At 44.2% G+C, this 18,311-nt stretch overlaps 1 protein-coding gene across 1 annotated transcript in view; it reads right to left on the bottom strand.

Moving 5' to 3' along the window:
* gra (granulito) overlaps positions 1–18,311 on the bottom strand; it is a 113,180-nt gene that overhangs the window by 13,715 nt on the left and 81,154 nt on the right. The window contains exon 6 of the mRNA XM_067975294.1: positions 2,906–3,018. Coding sequence (XP_067831395.1) covers positions 2,906–3,018 — 113 coding nt within the window. The remainder of the gene's footprint in view (positions 1–2,905; positions 3,019–18,311) is intronic.

The following is an 18,311-nucleotide window of genomic DNA, read 5'->3' as shown; positions in this document are numbered from 1 at the left end:
ATTAGATTATACCCTCTAAACATTGCTTTCAAATTTTTCTAAACTAAGAGGTGAAATTCTAACTTTATAATGTTTCATGCTGAGAACTGCTGGTTGAAAATAAATCCAATGCCTGAGTCATTTGATTGGGTCATTGACTGGGTCAGGATAATCCAATTGGGTAAATTATAAAAATGGACGCCCCTGCATGATCTTCCCTTAGTGGATCTAACAAGACAGCTCCTTTTACCACTTCATTTATCCCCTCCTCTCCAGGCATCAACTGCTTTTGCATGTTAATTCAACTTAAGCATTTTTGATTGCAAATAGAAACATAGAAAATAGGAGCAAGAGTAGGCCATTTAGCCCTTCGGGCTGCTCCGCCATTCAAAATGATCATGGCTGATCGTCTAACTCAGTACCCCGTTCCTGCTTTTTCCCCATATCCCTTGATCCCTTATGGGTGTATCATAAATTTGCTTTCTGAAATCTGTTCAGTGTTTCTCTACGTTTTAGGCAGGCTTTTTGACTTAAAGCTCTATAGCATTATCTTGAACAAGACTTGAAGAATGAGGACCATATATCTGATTTCTATACTAAAAGGAGGCCAAGAATAGGCAAACACTAAATTCCTTCAAAATGGTGCATTAGGGAGAGAAGCCTACGTTACAATTTTCATATTTATCCCAGTCTATGTTGACCTTTTTGTCTCTTCTATGAACCTGGAGATAAATCAATTTTAAAATTCATAATACAGTAAACTCCAGATCACTGAAGTCTGACAAGCCAAGAAAACAATCTTAAATTTAGCAGATAAATAGCTAGGTCCACTTTTCGATGCATAATGTTAAATGACTACTAATTCAGACATCTTTTGTTGCTAGAAGATCATGCAGTAAGAACTCTGAGCTATATTTAAATATTTTTTGCAGTTTTCAGCATTACTAAGTAGTATAACAATACTACAGTCCATAATGTTGATTGGCAAATAACAACTGGGATAATACAGAAAAGTATAAATAATTTTCAATCAGCAAATCTCCAGGGCCTGATAATCGACATCTCAGAGTACCAAAGGAAGTGTCTCTGGAAATAGTGGATGCAATGGTGATCATCTTCCAAAATTCTATAGACTCTGGAACGGTTCCTACAGATTGAAGGGTTGCAAATGTAACCCCACTATTTAAAAAACGAGGGAGAGAAAAAACAGGGAATTACGGACCAGTTAGCCTAACATCAGTAGTGGGGAAAAGGCTAGAGTCTGTTATAAAAGATGTGATAACAGAACATTTGGAAGGCATTAACGGGATTGGATAAAGTCAGCATGGCTTTATGAACGGGAAATCATGCTTAACAAATCTACTGGAGTTTTTTGAGGATGTAACTTGTAGAATAGATAGGGGAGAACCAGTGGATGTGGTACACTTGGATTTTCAGAAGGCTTTTGATAAGGTCCCACACAAGAGGTTAGTGTGCAAAATTAAAGCACATGGGACTGGGGGGAATATACTGGCATGGTTTGAGAATTGGTTGACAGACAGGAAACAGAGAGTAGGAATAAACGGGTCTTTTTCCGGGTGGCAGACAGTGACTAGTGGGGTACCGCAGGGATCAGTGCTTGGGCCCCAGCTATTCACAATATATATCAATGATTTGGATGAGGGAACGGAATGTAACATTTCCAAGTTTGCAGATGATACAAAGCTGGGGTGGAATGTGAGCTGTGAGGAGGATGCAAAGAGGCCCCAATGTGATTTAGACAAGTTGGGTGAGTGGGCAAGAACATGGCAGATGCACTATAACGTGGATAAATGTGAGGTTATCCACTTTGGTTGTAAAAACAGAAAGGCAGATTATTATCTGAATGGTGATAGATTGGGAAAAGGGGAGGTACAACGAGACTTGGGTGTCCTTGTACACCAGTCGCTGAAAGCAAGCATTCAGGTGCAGCAAGCAGTTAGGAAGGCGAATGGTATGTTGGCCTTCATTACATGAAGATTTGAGTACAGGAGCAGGGATGTCTTACTGCAGTTATACAGGGCCTTGGTGAGACCACATCTGGATTATTGTGTGCAGTTTTGGTCTCCTTATCTGAGGAAGGATGTCCTTGCCATGGAGGGAGTGCAACAAAGGTTTACCAGACTGATTCCTGGGATGGCAGGACTGACGTACGAGGAGAGATTGGGTCAACTAGGCCCATATTCACTAGAGTTTAGAGATGATCTCATCAAAACATATAAAATTCTAACAGGACTAGACAGACTAGATGCAGGGAGGATGTTCCCAATGGCTGCGGAGTCCAGAACCAGGGGTCACAGTCTCAGGATACGGGGTATGCCATTTAGAACAGAGATGAGGAGAAATTTCTTCACTTAGAGGGTGGTGAACCTGTGGAATTCTCTACCACAGAAGGCAGTGGAGGCCAAGTCATTAGATGTATTCAAGAAGGAGATAGATATTTTTTTAATGCTAAAGGGATCAAGGGACATGGGGAAAAAGCGGGAACAGGGTACTGAGTTACGCGATCAGCCATGATCATTTTGAATGGCGGAGCAGGCCCGAAGGGCCGAATGGCCTACTCTTGCTCCTATTTTGTATGTTCTATGTTTATTAGCAGGTAAATAAGCATGAAATAAGTCAAAAAGTAGGAAATTAGAGAGTTGTAGCACCATGTTTATGATTCTTGTCTTCAAAATGTACTTTTTCAAATGTTCTGCAATATCTTTCTATTCCTAGAAAGGATGGTCAGAATTGGTAGGCCACAAAATGTGTTTTTAGCAAATGAGTACAGACACTCATATTCTTTTAGCCTTTCTTAGTACCTTGGTAACAAACTAAAATCAAAATTGTGAATACTATTGGAGCATTATTACAGAAAATGTAATCTGCTAATAAAAAAACCCACTATCCAAAAGGCATAACTTACTGGCCTCTCTAATACCACAGGAAGAGATGGCAAAAACTCAGGTTTCTCTTTTGAAATAGGCAGGCTGGCAATTTTCATCAGAAATTCTCTGCTGTATGTAATCCTCTCTGCATCTGGAATGTAAATTGAATTGGTAAACAAAATGAGTCATTTTATTAATACAAGAATTTATAAACTTAGATACACTATTGAGGCAAGCTACACACTAGGGTTTGGGGTATAGTGAACAGCAATGTTAAAACTGCATACAAATAATATGTTACTGTAGCTTGCTTGCTCCCAGCTATTATTGCTGCCTTAATCAACATTTTTGATTGAGCACCTGCAGAAATGGCCACAGCTAAACTACTGGGGCCATTTTCTTTACAGGCGTTTTTTTTCTTGTGGGGGTTGGATTGATAGTTTGGCCCTTGAACCTTCAGAATACAAGACGTTATATAAAGGTTGGAAAATGTTACATTTAGGTATTATAAAGAAATTTTATTGCTACCACATTACCATCCAATTCCCAGTTTTATGATTTTTGCTGCAGTAATAAAATTCATATACAATTTCATCCTGGCACTTGGAATGTCAACCTTTCCAAATCCTGCAGGAGTACCCCTCAAATGTATCACTAATTTTTTAATTAGTGAAAATTCACTATTTCTCCCCCCCAAAAAAAATACCAGTGTAATCTGTTTAGAACTCAGTTGGATTTATTTTCAAATTATCTTACATTTTTACAAGTATTTGCTAAAGCTGAAGGGAAGGAAAGAGGAAAGATTGCCATTATCAGTCTTTAAACAGATGAAGGTATATTTTCCAATCACTAACATGCATTTTTGTTGTTGAATTAAAAATAAGTAAATACAAGAATATTAGGCAAGAAACTCTTGCCTAATTGAAGTGAGAGCTTTATTGTAATATCCAAATGAAGCTGTGATAACATCATTTTGACATGTATGCAATTTCCCAATGTTTATGTGAGGACAACCAGGGACACAACGCTCGGAAATGTAGTAAACAGTGCGGAGGATAGTATCAGACTACAGGAGGACATAGACAGATTGTTAAAATGGGCAGACACATGGCAGGTAAAATGGGCAGACAAATGGAATTTAATGCAGAGAAGTGAGAGGTGATGCATTTTGGAAGGAAAAATGAGGAGAGGCAATATAAATTAAATGGTACCATTTTAAAGGGGGTGCAGGAACATAGACCTGGGGGTTCACATACACAAATCTTTGTTGGTGGCAGGACAAGTTGTTAAGGTTGTTAAAAAAGCATATGGGACCCTTGGCTTTATAAATAGAGGCATAGATTACAAAATCAAAGAAGTTATGGTAAACCTTTATAAATTACTGGTTAGGCCTCAGCTAGAGTATTGTGTCCAATTCCGGGCACCGCACTTTAGGAAGGATATCAAGAGGGTGCAGATGAGATTTACTAGAATGGTACCAGGGATGAGGGACTTCAGCTATGTGGAGAGACTAGAGAAGCTGGGGTTGTTCTCACTAGAGTGGAGAAGGTTAAGCAGAGTTTTAACAGAAGTGTTCAAAATTATGAAGGGCTTTGATAGAGTAGATAGGGAGAAACTGTTTCCACTGGCAGGAGGGTAGATAACCAGAGGACACAGATTTAAGATAATTGGCAAAAGAACCAGGGGGGAGATGGAGAATTTTTTTACGCAGCAAGTTGTTACGATCTGGAATGTACTGCCTCAAAGAGTGGTGGAAGCAGATTCAACAGTAACTTTCAAAAGGGAATTGTATATATACTTGAAAAGGAGAAAATTGCAGGGCTATGGGGAAAAAGCAGGGGAGTGGGAACAATTCTATAGCTCTCCAAAGAGCCGACGCAGACACGATGGGCTGAATGGCCTCCTTCTGTGTTATATGATTCTATTTAGGACTAATCTTTATACACAAGTTCATTTAAAGAGCCGAGTAATAAGATTCAATTTTCAGACCTTTATTGCATTGTTTTGCTTGGGGAGGCATTATGTTGTCACTTAGGTTTTGAGGAGCCTTTGTGTTAATTGTTGTGATCCTTCTCTCCTCCTCCTCCACCCCCCACCAAGCCTCCAATAATGCTACAATGTTTCTCCTGGGAATCCTCCTGTATCTGTGCTTCTAGAGGAAGAAGACAACTAAAGGAGGGATGTCATGCAGAGGCTGACTCTGGCCTCTTGTGCATTCTCTCCTCCCTTCATTCCACTATTGGCCGTCTTGCCTTCAGTTGCCTATGCCACATGCTCTGGAATTCCCTTCCTAAACCTCTTTGCCTCTCCACCTCCCTATCCTCCTTTAAGACCCTCCTTAAAACCCATCTCTTTGGCCAAACTGTTGGTCACCCCTCCGAATATCTTCTTCTTTGGCTTGGCATCCATTTTTTCCCTTATGTCTCTGCGAAGCACTTTGGGACTTTTTCTATGTTAAAGGTGCTTTAGAAATTATCTTTGTCTCGAGGTGGCTCCTGGACGAACAAGCTGTCCTCTGGAGACAGGGATCATGACACCTTTGCAGAATCCCAGGATACTACAGAGCACAGATAAGATGTGCTGGGATCCTCCAGAGTAATCTTTGAGCATTGGCATGCTGAAGCAGCACTTACGTGCCTGGATACAGCTGGGGACATCCTGCAATAAAGCTAGAGAATGTCTCAAGGATTGTTTCATGCTGCATGCTTCCTTCCCAATTTCACTTTACAAAGAAGCAACATCATGGAGGTCCTGGAGGGGGAGGGCCCCTACCTGTGTCAAGTGAATCATGAAGAGGCTGCAAAGCAGAACCCAATGTCAGCTGTGAGAGCCATTTGGAAAATCCTAATACAAGACATTTTATCTTAGTTCCTGACCACTGGATTAACAGTGATGTCCCTATCTTCCCATGCCCTCCACAAATAAGCCTTAATTTACATGCATATGCCTTAAATTTTTCAGGCAACTCACAAATATCCCATTCACACACCTGGCGAAACATGCTTGGGAAACTTTGCAAGAACACATTCTGCACGCAGATTCAGTGCAACCAGATGTTTAATGTCAAATTTACCAGTGTATGTGCCTAATGTTTGCTTCCATGGTACTTCCCCTTGGTGACAGTCCTCTTGAACCAAATCCTGTATGCTGTCTAAGTAATAGCGGTGACAGGAGTATTGTGTCTATAAGAGCCTCTGGGATTCAGGTGGCCCTTGATTCCTGGCAGCTGAGTCCTGAGATCAACCTGTTGCATATTGCACCACTTCAGCTACTGTTTAGGCAGACAGGGTCTGTGTGTTTTCTGGTACCTGTGCAGGCATTGGGGAAGACTGGTCTGAGGGTCTAGGTGTGTAGGAGTTCTGAGAGACAGCATGGTCAACTGTGCCTTCTACTGGGCATTGTGTGACAGCATACCTAATGGCACCAATGAAATCAGTGAAACCATGCCTTTTAGCCCCCAAGCCAATTGAAGCTGGAAGAGATAGTCATTGCATTCTGCTAACAGTCTGAACATCCATGGAAAAAGCTCCCACTTCCCTTATAGCCTCCAGCATAAAGGCTCTGCAGCAGATATCTCTTAGTTATCACACACTCCCATTGTGAACTGTACTATTGAAAAAACACCAAGCAGGGCAGTTGCTAGTAGACCCCTCCAACTGAGCTGCCATCTGCAGCATGTTCTTTACATACTGTCTAGTGCCTGCATCAATGCTTGATGTTCAGAAAGCATCCTGCTTTTACAAAAACATCCCATGAGGTCCAGAGCCACAAACTCAGCAGCTAAAGTGGGATGGATGCTGGCCCACTTGACAGCAGGTTCCTCCTCCTCATCCACCATCACCACCTGCACATGGTTGCACTGTCTCATTCAGTACACTCCACTTAAGCTCATTCTCTAAATTCCTCAGGTTGAATGCTTCTGAGCTGGTACTTGAATGGGAGAGAGTGAGTGATGTATGTAATGTGAAGTGCTGACATGACCAAATGTAGTGGGGCCTGGTGTACCCTTCTGTGGCATACCTAGAGAAAGAGAAAAGAAAGTCAGGTTACAATAGTGTCCTGCTAAGCAACCTTCAAATATAGCTTTGAGTAGGTGTGACATGGTAAAATGCTCAAGTGTATGCTTTTCTGGGAATTAGTGAATTCGAAAATAGGATATGAAGCAAAAGCAGAAGTTTATTACTAACCCTGAGCTGAGGGCAAACCTACTTTTCCATTCCAGCGTGCGGACAACACAGTGTGAACTGCTGAGAGTTTGGTACGTGTGGGAATTTAAGGGTTAATCTCTTTAAAATCTAGTGCATATTGCTTTCAACTGTTTAAGTTCAATTTTAAAGTTTAAATTTTTAAGTTTCTGTCAGGCTTCAGCAGAGAGAGCTGCTGTAGCAAGTTAATTGGTTAGCTAGATTAAACTGGTACCTGAAGGTGGGGCAGGCCGAACTCATCTGAGTCACAAACTGTAGAAATACAGGGGCCTGTCAGTGAGACAGCACGGTGTGCGGACAACACAGTGTGAACTGCTGAGAGTTTGGTACGTGTGGGAGTTGGGGGAAATGGGGGAAGGAGGTGCTGCTTTGCCTTGCTTTGCCAAACTTTTTCCCCAGAGCGGCAGTGGACCTGAGAGTAGAAGACTGAGATTGGGGAATAAAAGCAGCAGCAGACCTGCAACAAGAGACAACTACTGTGCGACGTCACAGGTGAGACAGGAGAGTCCGAGAGATGAGCACAGTATAAAAGGAGAGACCTAGAGAGGGAGGAGAGTCTGAGAGTCTAAGGCAAGTCATGGCAGCACAGCTCGCACCCGTGATATGCTCCTCCTGCACTATATGGGAAGTCATGGACACTACCAGCGTCCCTGGCGACCATGTGTGCAGGAAGTGTGTCCAGCTGCAGCTACTGGCTAACCGTATTTCGGAGCTGGAGCTGCGGGTGGATTCACTCTGGAGCATCCGCGATGCTGAGACTATCGTGGATAGCACGTTCAGTGAGGTGGTCACACCGCAGATAAAGATTACGCAGGCAGAAAGGAAATGGGTGACCGCCAGGCAGAGTAAAAGGACTAGGCAGGTAGAGCAGGAGTCCCCTGGGGCCATCTCCCTCTCAAACAGATATTCTGCTTTAGATACTGTTGGGGAGATGGCTTATCAGGGGAAAGCAGCAAGAGCCAGGTTCGGGGCACCACGGGTGGCTCTGCTGCACAGGAGGGGAGGAAGAAGAGTGGCAGGGCTATAGTGATAGGGGATTCAATTGTAAGGGGAACAGATAGGCGTTTCTGTGGCCGCAAACGTGACTCCAGGATGGTATGTTGCCTCCCTGGTGCTAGGGTCAAGGATGTCACGGAGCGGCTGCAGGGCATTCTGGAGGGGGAGGGTGAACAGCCAGTAATCGCGGTCCATATTGGTACCAACGATATAGGTAAAAAAAGGGATGAGGTCTTGCAAGGTGAATTTAAGGAGTTAGGAGATAAATTAAAAAGCAGGACTTCAAAGGTAGTGATCTCAGGATTACTACCAGTGCCACGTGCTAGTGAGTATAGGAACAGGAGAATAGACAGGATGAATGCGTGGCTGCAGGGATGGTGTAGGAGGGAGGGATTTAGATTCCTGGGACATTGGGACCGGTTCTGGGGAAGGTGGGACCTGTACAAGCGGGACGGGGCTACACCCGAGCAGGACCGGGACCAATGACCTCGCGAGGGTGTTTGCTAGTGCTGTTGGGGAAGGTTTAAACTAGAGTGGCAGGGGGATGGGAACCTGAGTGGGGAGTCAGAAGGGAATAAAGTTGAGAGCAGCAAGAGAGGGGAAGACCCAGGGGAAATCTACAATACAAATAGTACAAACAGTTGTTCAAGAACAAGTGAAAGGAAAAAGCGTAGAGCAGCGGAAAGAAAGTGTACTTTAGGCATGACAGATAAAATAAAAACTAGAAGGCGTAAGGCGATTAACCCAGCATCAAAGCTGTGGCAGGGGGTTGGGAACCTGAGCAGGGAGACAGAGGAAAGCGTGTCAGGAAGGGACAGAAGGTATGGAGTAAAAGGTAAAGTGTTAAAAAAGGAAAAAGCAGGAACTAAGTGTGACAAAACATATTTGAAAGTTCTTTATCTGAATGCACGTAGCATTCGTAACAAAATGGACGAGTTAACGGTACAAATAACTACGTATGGGTATGATCTTGTGGCCATTACAGAAACATGGCTGCAGGGTGACAACGACTGGGAATTAAATATGCCAGGGTATTTAACAATCAGGAAGGACAGGCAGGAAGGAAGGGGAGGTGGGGTGGCTATGTTAATAAAGGAAGGAATCACTGTAATACAGAGAAATGATACTGGGACAAAGGATCAGGACAATGAAACAGTTTGGGTGGAGATAAGGAATAATAAGGGGAAAAAAACACTAGTGGGCGTAGTATATAGGCCTCCTAATAGTTGCAACTCTGCTGGAAGAAGTATTAATCAGGAAATAGTCGGGGCATGTAATAAGGGAACAGCTATAATTATGGGGGATTTTAACTATCATATTAACTGGACAAATCAAATTGAGCAGGGCAGCCATGAGGAAGAGTTTATTGAGTGTATTAGGGATGGATTTCTTGAGCAGCATGTAACTGATCCTACAAGGGGGCTGGCAACCTTGGACCTGGTCCTGTGTAATGAGCCAGGATTAATTAATAATGTCCTAGTTAAGGATCCCCTTGGAATGAGTGACCGTAACATGGTTACATTCCATATCCAATTAGAGGATGAGAAGGTTGGTTCTCAAACAAGCGTACTGAGCTTGAATAAAGAAGACTATGACGGTATGTGAGCGGAATTGATTAAAGTGGACTGGGAAAATAAATTAAAGGGTAAGACGGTACATGAACAGTGGTGTTCATTTAAGGAGTTATTTTACAACTTTCAAAAAATATATATTCCACTGAGGAAAAAAGGGTGTAAAAGAAATGACAGCCATCCGTGGCGAAGGAAAGAAATTAAGGATAGTATCCGACTAAAATCAAGGACATATAAGGTAGCCAAACTTAGTGGGAGGATAGAAGATTGGGAAGTCTTCAAAAGACAGCAAAAAGTAACTAAAGGATTGATTAAGAAAGGGAAGATAGATTATGAAAATAAATTAGCAAAAAATATAAAAACAGATAGCAAGAGTTTCTATAGTTATATAAAAAGAAAAAGGGTGGCTAAGGCAAACGTAGGTCCCGTAGAGGATGAGACCGGGAAATTAATGGTGGGAAACATGGAGATGGCAAAAATGCTGAACAAATATTTTGTTTCAGTCTTTACGGTAGAGGACACTAAGAATATCCCAACACTGGACAAACAGGGGGCTCTAGGGGGGGGAGGAGCTAAATACGATTAAAATCACTAAGGAATTGGTACTCAGTAAATTAATGGGACTCAAGGCGGATAAATCCCCTGGACCTGATGGCTTACATCCTAGGTCTTGAGGGAAGTGGCAGTAGGGATTGTGGATGCTTTGGTAATAATTTTCCAAAATTCTCTGGACTCGGCAAAGGTCCCGGCAGATTGGAAAACTGCTAATGTGACACCCTTATTTAAAAAGGGTAGTAGGCAGAAGGCTGGAAATTATAGACCAGTTAGCCTAACACCTGTGGTGGGTAAAATTTTGGAGTCAATTATTAAGGAGACAGTCGCGGAACATTTGGATAAACATAATTTAATAGGACAAAGTCAGCATGGCTTTATGAAGGGGAAGTCATGTCTGACAAATTTGCTTGAGTACTTTGAGGACATAACGTACAGGGTGGATAAAGGGGAACCAGTGGACGTAGTGTATTTAGAATTCCAGAAGGCATTCGACAAGGTGCCACATAAAAGATTATTGCTCAAGATAAAGAATCACTGGATTGGGGGTAATATTCTGGCATGGGTGGAGGATTGGTTATCTAACAGGAAGCAGAGAGTTGGGATAAATGGTTCATTCTCGGACTGACAACCAGTAGCCAGTGGTGTTCCGCAGGGGTCGGTGCTGGGTCCCCAACTCTTTACAATCTATATTAACGATTTGGAGGAGGGGACCGAGTGTAACATATCAAAGTTTGCAGATGATACAAAGATGGGAGGGAAAGTAGAGAGTGAGGAGGACATAAAAAACCTACAAGGGGATATAGACAGGCTGGGTGAGTGGGCGGAGATTTGGCAGATGCAATACAATATTGGAAAATGTGAGGTTATGCACTTTGGCAGGAAAAATCAGAGAGCAAGTTATTATCTTAATGGCGAGAAACTGGAAAGTACTGCAGTACAAAGGGATCTGGGGTCCTAGTGCAAGAAAATCAAAAAGTTAGTATGCAGGTGCAGCAGGTGATCAAGAAGGCCAACGGAATGTTGGCTTTTATTGCTAGGGGGATAGAATATAAAAACAGGGAGGTATTGCTGCAGTTATATAAGGTATTGGTGAGACCGCACCTGGAATACTGCATACAGTTTTGGTGTCCATACTTAAGAAAAGACATACTTGCTCTCGAGGCAGTACAAAGAAGGTTCACTCGGTTAATCCCGGGGATGAGGGGGTGGACATATGAGGAGAGGTTGAGTAGATTGGGACTCTACTCATTGGAGTTCAGAAGAATGAGAGGCGATCTTATTGAAACATATAAGATTGTGAAGGGGCTTGATCGGGTGGATGTGGTAAGGATGTTCCCAAGGATGGGTGAAACTAGAACTAGGGGGCATAATCTTAGAATAAGGGGCTGCTCTTTCAAAACTGAGATGAGGAGAAACTTCTTCACTCAGAGGGTAGTCGGTCTGTGAAATTTGCTGCCCCAGGAAGCTGTGGAAGCTACATCATTAAATAAATTTAAAACAGAAATAGACAGTTTCCTAGAAGTAAAGGGAATTAGGGGTTACGGGGAGCGGGCAGGAAATTGGACATGAATTTAAATTTGAGGTTAGGATCAGATCAGCCATGATCTTATTGAATGGTGGAGCAGGCTCGAGGGGTCGATTAGCCTACTCCTGCTCCTATTTCTTATGTTCTTATGTTCTTATTTCCAGCACCTTCTATGGCTTGACTTCCCAGATTTTAAGGGCTTCTTCCTTATATGGGGTCAGAGATCTGAAGTTAGGGGGTCCTCCTCATATGTGATCTCTCACAATTTTTAAGAGCTATCTTCTCCTGCAAGCAGACTAAAAGAAGTGAGAAATTCCAATTGCAAAATGATGTGCAGTAATACTTAAGTGTCAACATGTGGCCTATTATGGCTTCGATGACATACATACAACATTCAGCTACATTAGATGGGAGAATTCTTTTGGGTGCATGCAAGGATCTACGTGAAGTCACACTTCCAGGTGAAACTGGGGGATGTAAGAACACACTACAGTATCACAGACATTCAAGGTAAGGTTTGAAAGTACTTTAAGACTGTGTGAGGGGGAGGTAATAGTAAATACCATACAGGCTTGGTACTGTGCATTCATGGAAAGTCATGGTGGGTTCTCCTCGTAAGGCTGTTGAACTTTTTTTGGAACTGCCTCAAACAGCTTGGTGCGGCGAAGTGGCATTCATACTGTTGATTATCTCCATCACATCAAACTCACTGCCAAAAAAGGAACCCTTTCTCGGTCTCAATTTTTCCAGAAAAATGTATATAGCTGCATCAGGGAAACAGGAAGTTCTGTGGCTTATTCCACTTCTTCCACACTATTTTTTACAGAAGCTTAAAAATTCAAAATTTGAGCTGTTGCAGGACTTTAAATTCTACGACAAAATATGATTTTTCACCCACTAATGGACTAGCTCCCAATCAGGCACTTTCTTTGCCTGGAGCTCAGCCACAATATTGAAATGAGACCGGAAACTCACGCAGGATCATTGCAGTATGGTTGGACAGATGAGATTTGCGCACTGCCCATTATCAGTCGAACCTGATCAAAACATCTATGCTCTTGTGCTCCAAGTGGATCTCAATTACTTATTTCATCTGATCTGCTCTAGTATTTGGTTGATAATAATGAAGTGATGAATTATATACTTTTGAAAATAACTAAATAGATATTGTTACATTTTTCTGCCTCAACAGAAATAGAACTCACTAAATTCAGATGAACTCTGTTCTCTCTGGTTGGAATGCCAGTTCCACTAACTAGATTTCTATGTAAGATAGCACTGATCTGCTGCGGAAACTTCAATTTTAAAGTAGGAAACATAATCCCCATCACCCAAATAGTTATAAAGAGAAAATCTGGATTTTACTGCATGGCTATACCATTGGCATTATTGAACCATATAAATGCTAATAGAGTAAATATCAAAGGCAAGGAAAATGTCATTCCTATTTTGTTTAATTGTATATTTCTGATTTTTCAAATTGTTTTGAACTTTTCATTAATTTGACCTTTTTTCCACCATGAACTGACCCCTTCAGGATTCTGCATGCAGTTTTCCTCTCTTAATGCTGAACTCAAAGCAAACCCATTGGAAGCTGGAAACTTATTGCTTTCTAATGTTCCAAATTGTCAACAAAAAACCATGGCTTAGAAATTCGATCACACCCAAAAACAGGTGTGCAGGTGGCAGAGTGGTGCTGCACACGCCTGTTCACAGAGACATGAGATTCATGCTGGGACCTTATTACATGATTCAGGTGCGCAGCCAGTGTGCTACTCATTGGCTGCATGCCTGTTTGAGGGCAGAAAATCGGTCATCTTTGATGCCACTTAAAGACAGCCAGCACCTCCTAAAGGGCAAATGTACTCTGGCTGCAGACAACAGGGAAACATAGGAAATTTAAAAAATTGTTTGGACGAGGTCCAGACAGGGCATTCAGGTTCTCCGATGCCACATCGGAGGCCCTGATCCAGGTGGCACACTGGAGGAGAAAGCTCCTGTTCGCCACGGGGGCGCAGATAGTCCTCCAAACATCCCCATCGCCAGTGGGAAAAGGTCGCTGAAGAGGTCAATGCCATGAGTTCAGCTCCCAGGACATGACTGCAATGCTGAAAGAAGTTCAATGACCTCACCAGAATTATCAAGGTAAGTATACTGCTCTCTTACACGCAGCTCACACCTCCATCCTCACTACTCACAATACATCCCTTTCCTTCTTCCCTTCATTTTCCAACAATCACTATACCACACTTCACTCCACCTCCTTCTCCTCATACTCACACACTCACCACTATTACAACCCTCACTTCCCCACACCTCACATCCTACACACTGCATTCCAGCTATTCATCCATGACAGGCACATTCTCGAAACACTTCAAAAGGATGTCAGTAACATACTCCCTTCTTTCTTGCAGGAGAAGGTCACGCATAACATGTGCCAGGAGGCTGCCACTGGAGGCCGAGTTCTCCTGCATATTCTCTTCCGTTGAATAAAATGTGCTGGCCATCACGGGCAAGAGGAGAGTCATGGCCTGGTGAGTGGCAACTCTAGGAGAGACGTGGCACAGGGTTTCTTCACACCTTTATCTTCTTTTTCCCTTCTTACTTCTCTCATCCGATACAATCTGCAAGTCAAACTGCAGATGTATTCACCAGCCACTTCTTCCTCTGCTAACCCTTGTCCACCTCTTTCATTTCAGGAGACACCTCTGCCACTTCAGGAAGAGCAGGCCAGCCTTCTTTAAGATGCACCATTGCTCAATCTGATCCTATTAAGCACCATCTCAGAGGCTAACATCATGTGTACTTTAGAGGCTAGGCTAGAGGAGGGATCGTCACATGGTTTGCTAACGGTACAAAGCTCGGTGGGAAAGTAAGCTGTGAGGAGGACGCAGAGTCTGAAAAAGCGTATCGACAGGTTAAGTGAGTGGACAAGAAGGTGGCAGATGGAATATAACGTGACGAAATCTGAGGTTATTCACTTTGGTAGGAAAAATAGAAAAATGGAATATTTTTTAAATGGTGCGAAACTATTAAATGGTGGTGTTCAGAGGCATTTGGGTACCCTTGTACATGAAACACAGAAAGTTAACATGCAGGTGCAGCAAGCAATTAGGAAGGCAAATGGTATGTTGGCCTTTATTGCAAGGGGGTTGGAGTACAAGAGTAAGGAAGTCTTGCAGCAATTGTACAGGACTTTGGTGAGACCTCACCTGGAGTACTGTGTGCAGTTTTGGTCTCCTTACCTAAGGAAGGATATACTTGCCTTAGAGGCAGTGCAATCAAGGTTCACTAGATTGATTTCTGGGATGAGAGGTTTGTCCAATGAGGAAAGATTGAGTAGAATGGGCCTATACTCTCAAGTTGAGAAGAATGAGAGGCGACCTCATAGAAACATATAAGGGACCCAGCACAGGGATCGGTGCTGGGTCCCTTGCTGTTTGTGGTCTACATTAATGACTTGGATATGAATGTAAAAGGTATGATCAGTAAGTTCGCTGATGATACAAAGATTGGTAGGGTGGTAAATAGCGAGGAGGATAGCCTCAGTCTGCAGGACGATATAGATGGGTTGGTCAGATGGGCTGAACAGTGGCAAATGGAATTTAACCCGGAAAAGTGCGAGGTGATGCACTTTGGAGGGACTAACAAGGCAAGGGAATACACAATGAATGGGAGGACCCTATGCAAGACAGAGGGTCAGAGGGATCTTGGTGTGCAAGTTCACAGATCCCTGAAGGCGGCGGAACAGGTAGATAAGGTGGTAAAGAAGGCATATGGGATACTTGCCTTTATTAGCCGAGGCATAGAATATAAGAGCAAGGAGGTTATGATGGAGCTGTATAAAACACTGGTTAGGCCACAGCTGGAGTACTGTGTGCAGTTCTGGTCGCCACACTACAGGAAGGATGTGATCGCTTTGGAGAGGGTGCAGAGGAGATTCACCAGGATGTTACCAGGGCTGGAGCGCTTCAGCTATGAAGAGAGACTGGGAAGATTGGGTTTGTTTTCCTTGGAGCAGAGGAGGCTGAGGGGGGACATGATTGAGGTGTACAAAATTATGAGGGGCACAGATAGGACGGATACTAAGGAGCTCTTTCCCTTCGTTGAGGGTTCTATAACAAGGGGACATAGATTCAAGGTAAAAGGCGGGAGGTTTAGAGGGAATTTGAGAAAGAACTTTTTCACCCAGAGGGTGGTTGGAGTCTGGAACTCACTGTCTGAAAGGGTTGTGGAGGCAGGAACCCTCACAACATTCAAGAAGCATTTGGATGAGCACTTGAAATGCCATAGCATACAAGGCTACGGACCAAATGCTGGAATATGGGATTAGAGTAGACAGGGCTGATGGCCGGCGCGGACACGATGGGCCGAAGGGCCTCTATCCGTGCTGTATAACTCTATGACTCTAAGATTCTGCGAGGTTTGACAGGTTAGATGCTGAGAGGATATTTCCCCTGGCTGGAGAGTCTAGAACTAGGAGACATAGGGGTCAATTTTAGGATGGCCGAGCGGGTGCGTTCGTGGCAGGGGGGGTTCCTAAAATTGAGGAATCCCGGAGCGGGTCCGGAGCCCAGCTCCAACCCGCCCACTTCCAGGTTCGCCAATGATGCGAATCGGTGCGTGCGCAGCCCCCGCATGCGGGACTCCCACCGGCAATTAAAGCTGGCGGGGTGACAGTTTAGATAGTTAAGGGGGTATTTGAGGTCGTTGACAGACCTCACTGGGAAGAGATTTTAGCAGGGATGTGATTTTGGACTCTCCTCAGCGTGTTTCCCATGCTGTGGGAAACACTCCCTGTTGTTGCAGACGTGTTTCAGTCAGCAGCCATTGGGAGATGCAGAGGATTCCTTGACAGTTGGGGGGAATACCTCATTCACTGCAGCAGGGCACTCCGTCACCTCAGACAAAATTTTGCCTGCCACACCATTGTCTCCACACTCAAAATTATTACATCATACCCTAAACTCTGCTGTCCTAACACATTTACCTACTTTGCGGACCCCCTCACACTCACACCGTCAGGATTGGCTTGGGGGGGGTGGGGTGGGTTCCATAGCTGCATTCATCACTCCATTGGAGGACGAGCAACATCACCAGCCTCACTAGGCATGCCGTCCACCTCTGCCACGTGGAGCTACACAACACAATGCTGTGCAAAGTAGTAGTGCAACTACACATACACTCACTGTAGGGTGACTCAATGGGTGGCATCACGGGTGTTCATGGAGAACCTCATGAAAGAGCCTTATTGCACAAGCCAGTCAAGAATGGCCAAGACATGGCAGTAGTGGTGACAATATAATATGTAATGTGAGTTGATCAGAAATAAAATATAATAAAAACCATGACAAACCTTCAAACTCCCTTGTGCATCCCCTTCATGCTCACGACATGTTTGCCTTGCGCTTCCTACTACACATACGTGATGCATGCCCTGTGGCTGCAGCACAGGTAGTGGCAGGTTGGGTGAGGCTGACCGTGAAAGAGATGCATGAGAGAGTGAGTATCAGACAGAGCCATGAGATTGTATGAGAATTGAGTTGAGTGGTAGTGGTGGGATGAGTACTGGGGAGGTGAGGAAGTCCAGGTAAGATGAGGATGAGCTTTGACTGGGTGTGAGGAGTGATGTGATAGAGTAGTGTTGGCAGTGCAGAAGGAGATGTGGGGTGGGGGCGGTGATATGGCAGATGGAGTGTAGGGAAATGAGTAAGAGTACTCACTTCGGCTGACCTGGTTAGGTCATTGAAGCGCCTCCTGCACTGTATGTAGGTGCGCGATATGTTGGTGGTGCTGGTGATCTCCTCTGCCACCTCGAGCCAGGCCTTCGTGGTGGCAGAGGCAGGCCCACTTCCTCCCGTCCGCCGGGTGGAAGATCTCCCTCCTCCTCCTCCTCACCCCATCCAGTAAGACCTGGTGTGACGCATCATTAAACCTGAGAGCAGCCTTCCCCCTGGGCTGCTCCATGCTGTAATTTTGCCTATTTTCTGCAGCATCAGTCAGTGGAGGACTGCCCCTTTAAATAGGGTTCTTCCAGCTGACAGCCTATGATGCGGGTGCGCAGTCCGCCCACTGCGCAGCTTTCCAGCGTGAAACCCGGAAGCCAAGGTAAGCGGCTTCAATTTACTTACGATCACTGGCAAAACCCACCGATTTCACTGGGCACGTTACCCACGCGCCCAGTCGACTGCCAGCTGCTAACCCGCCTCCCTCCTAATATCAGGCCCATAGTCTCAGGATAAGGGGTTGGACATTCAGGACTGAGATGAGGAGGAATTTCTTCACTCAGAGGGTCGTGAATTCTCTGTCCCAGAGGGCTGTGGATGCTCAGTCGTTCAGTATATCCAAGACTGAGATTGATAGATTTTTGGACTCTAGGGGAATCAAGGGATATGGGGATCGGTCGGGAAAGTGGAGTTGAGGTCGAAGATCAGCCATGATCTTATTGAATGGCGGAGCAGGCTCGAGGGGCTGTATGGCCTACTCCTGCTCCTGCTCCTATTTCTTACGTTCTTATGGTGAAATACAGGGCACAAGCGTGCAGCAGCTAGGGCAGGGGGATAGGACACCACACTGACAGCTCGCAGAG

Source organism: Heptranchias perlo, chromosome 3 (genome assembly GCF_035084215.1).
Source record: "Heptranchias perlo isolate sHepPer1 chromosome 3, sHepPer1.hap1, whole genome shotgun sequence".
In the NCBI taxonomy this organism is placed as follows: domain Eukaryota; kingdom Metazoa; phylum Chordata; class Chondrichthyes; order Hexanchiformes; family Hexanchidae; genus Heptranchias; species Heptranchias perlo.
Note: the sequence above shows the minus strand (reverse complement) of the source record. Positions and strands in the feature narration are given on the sequence as shown.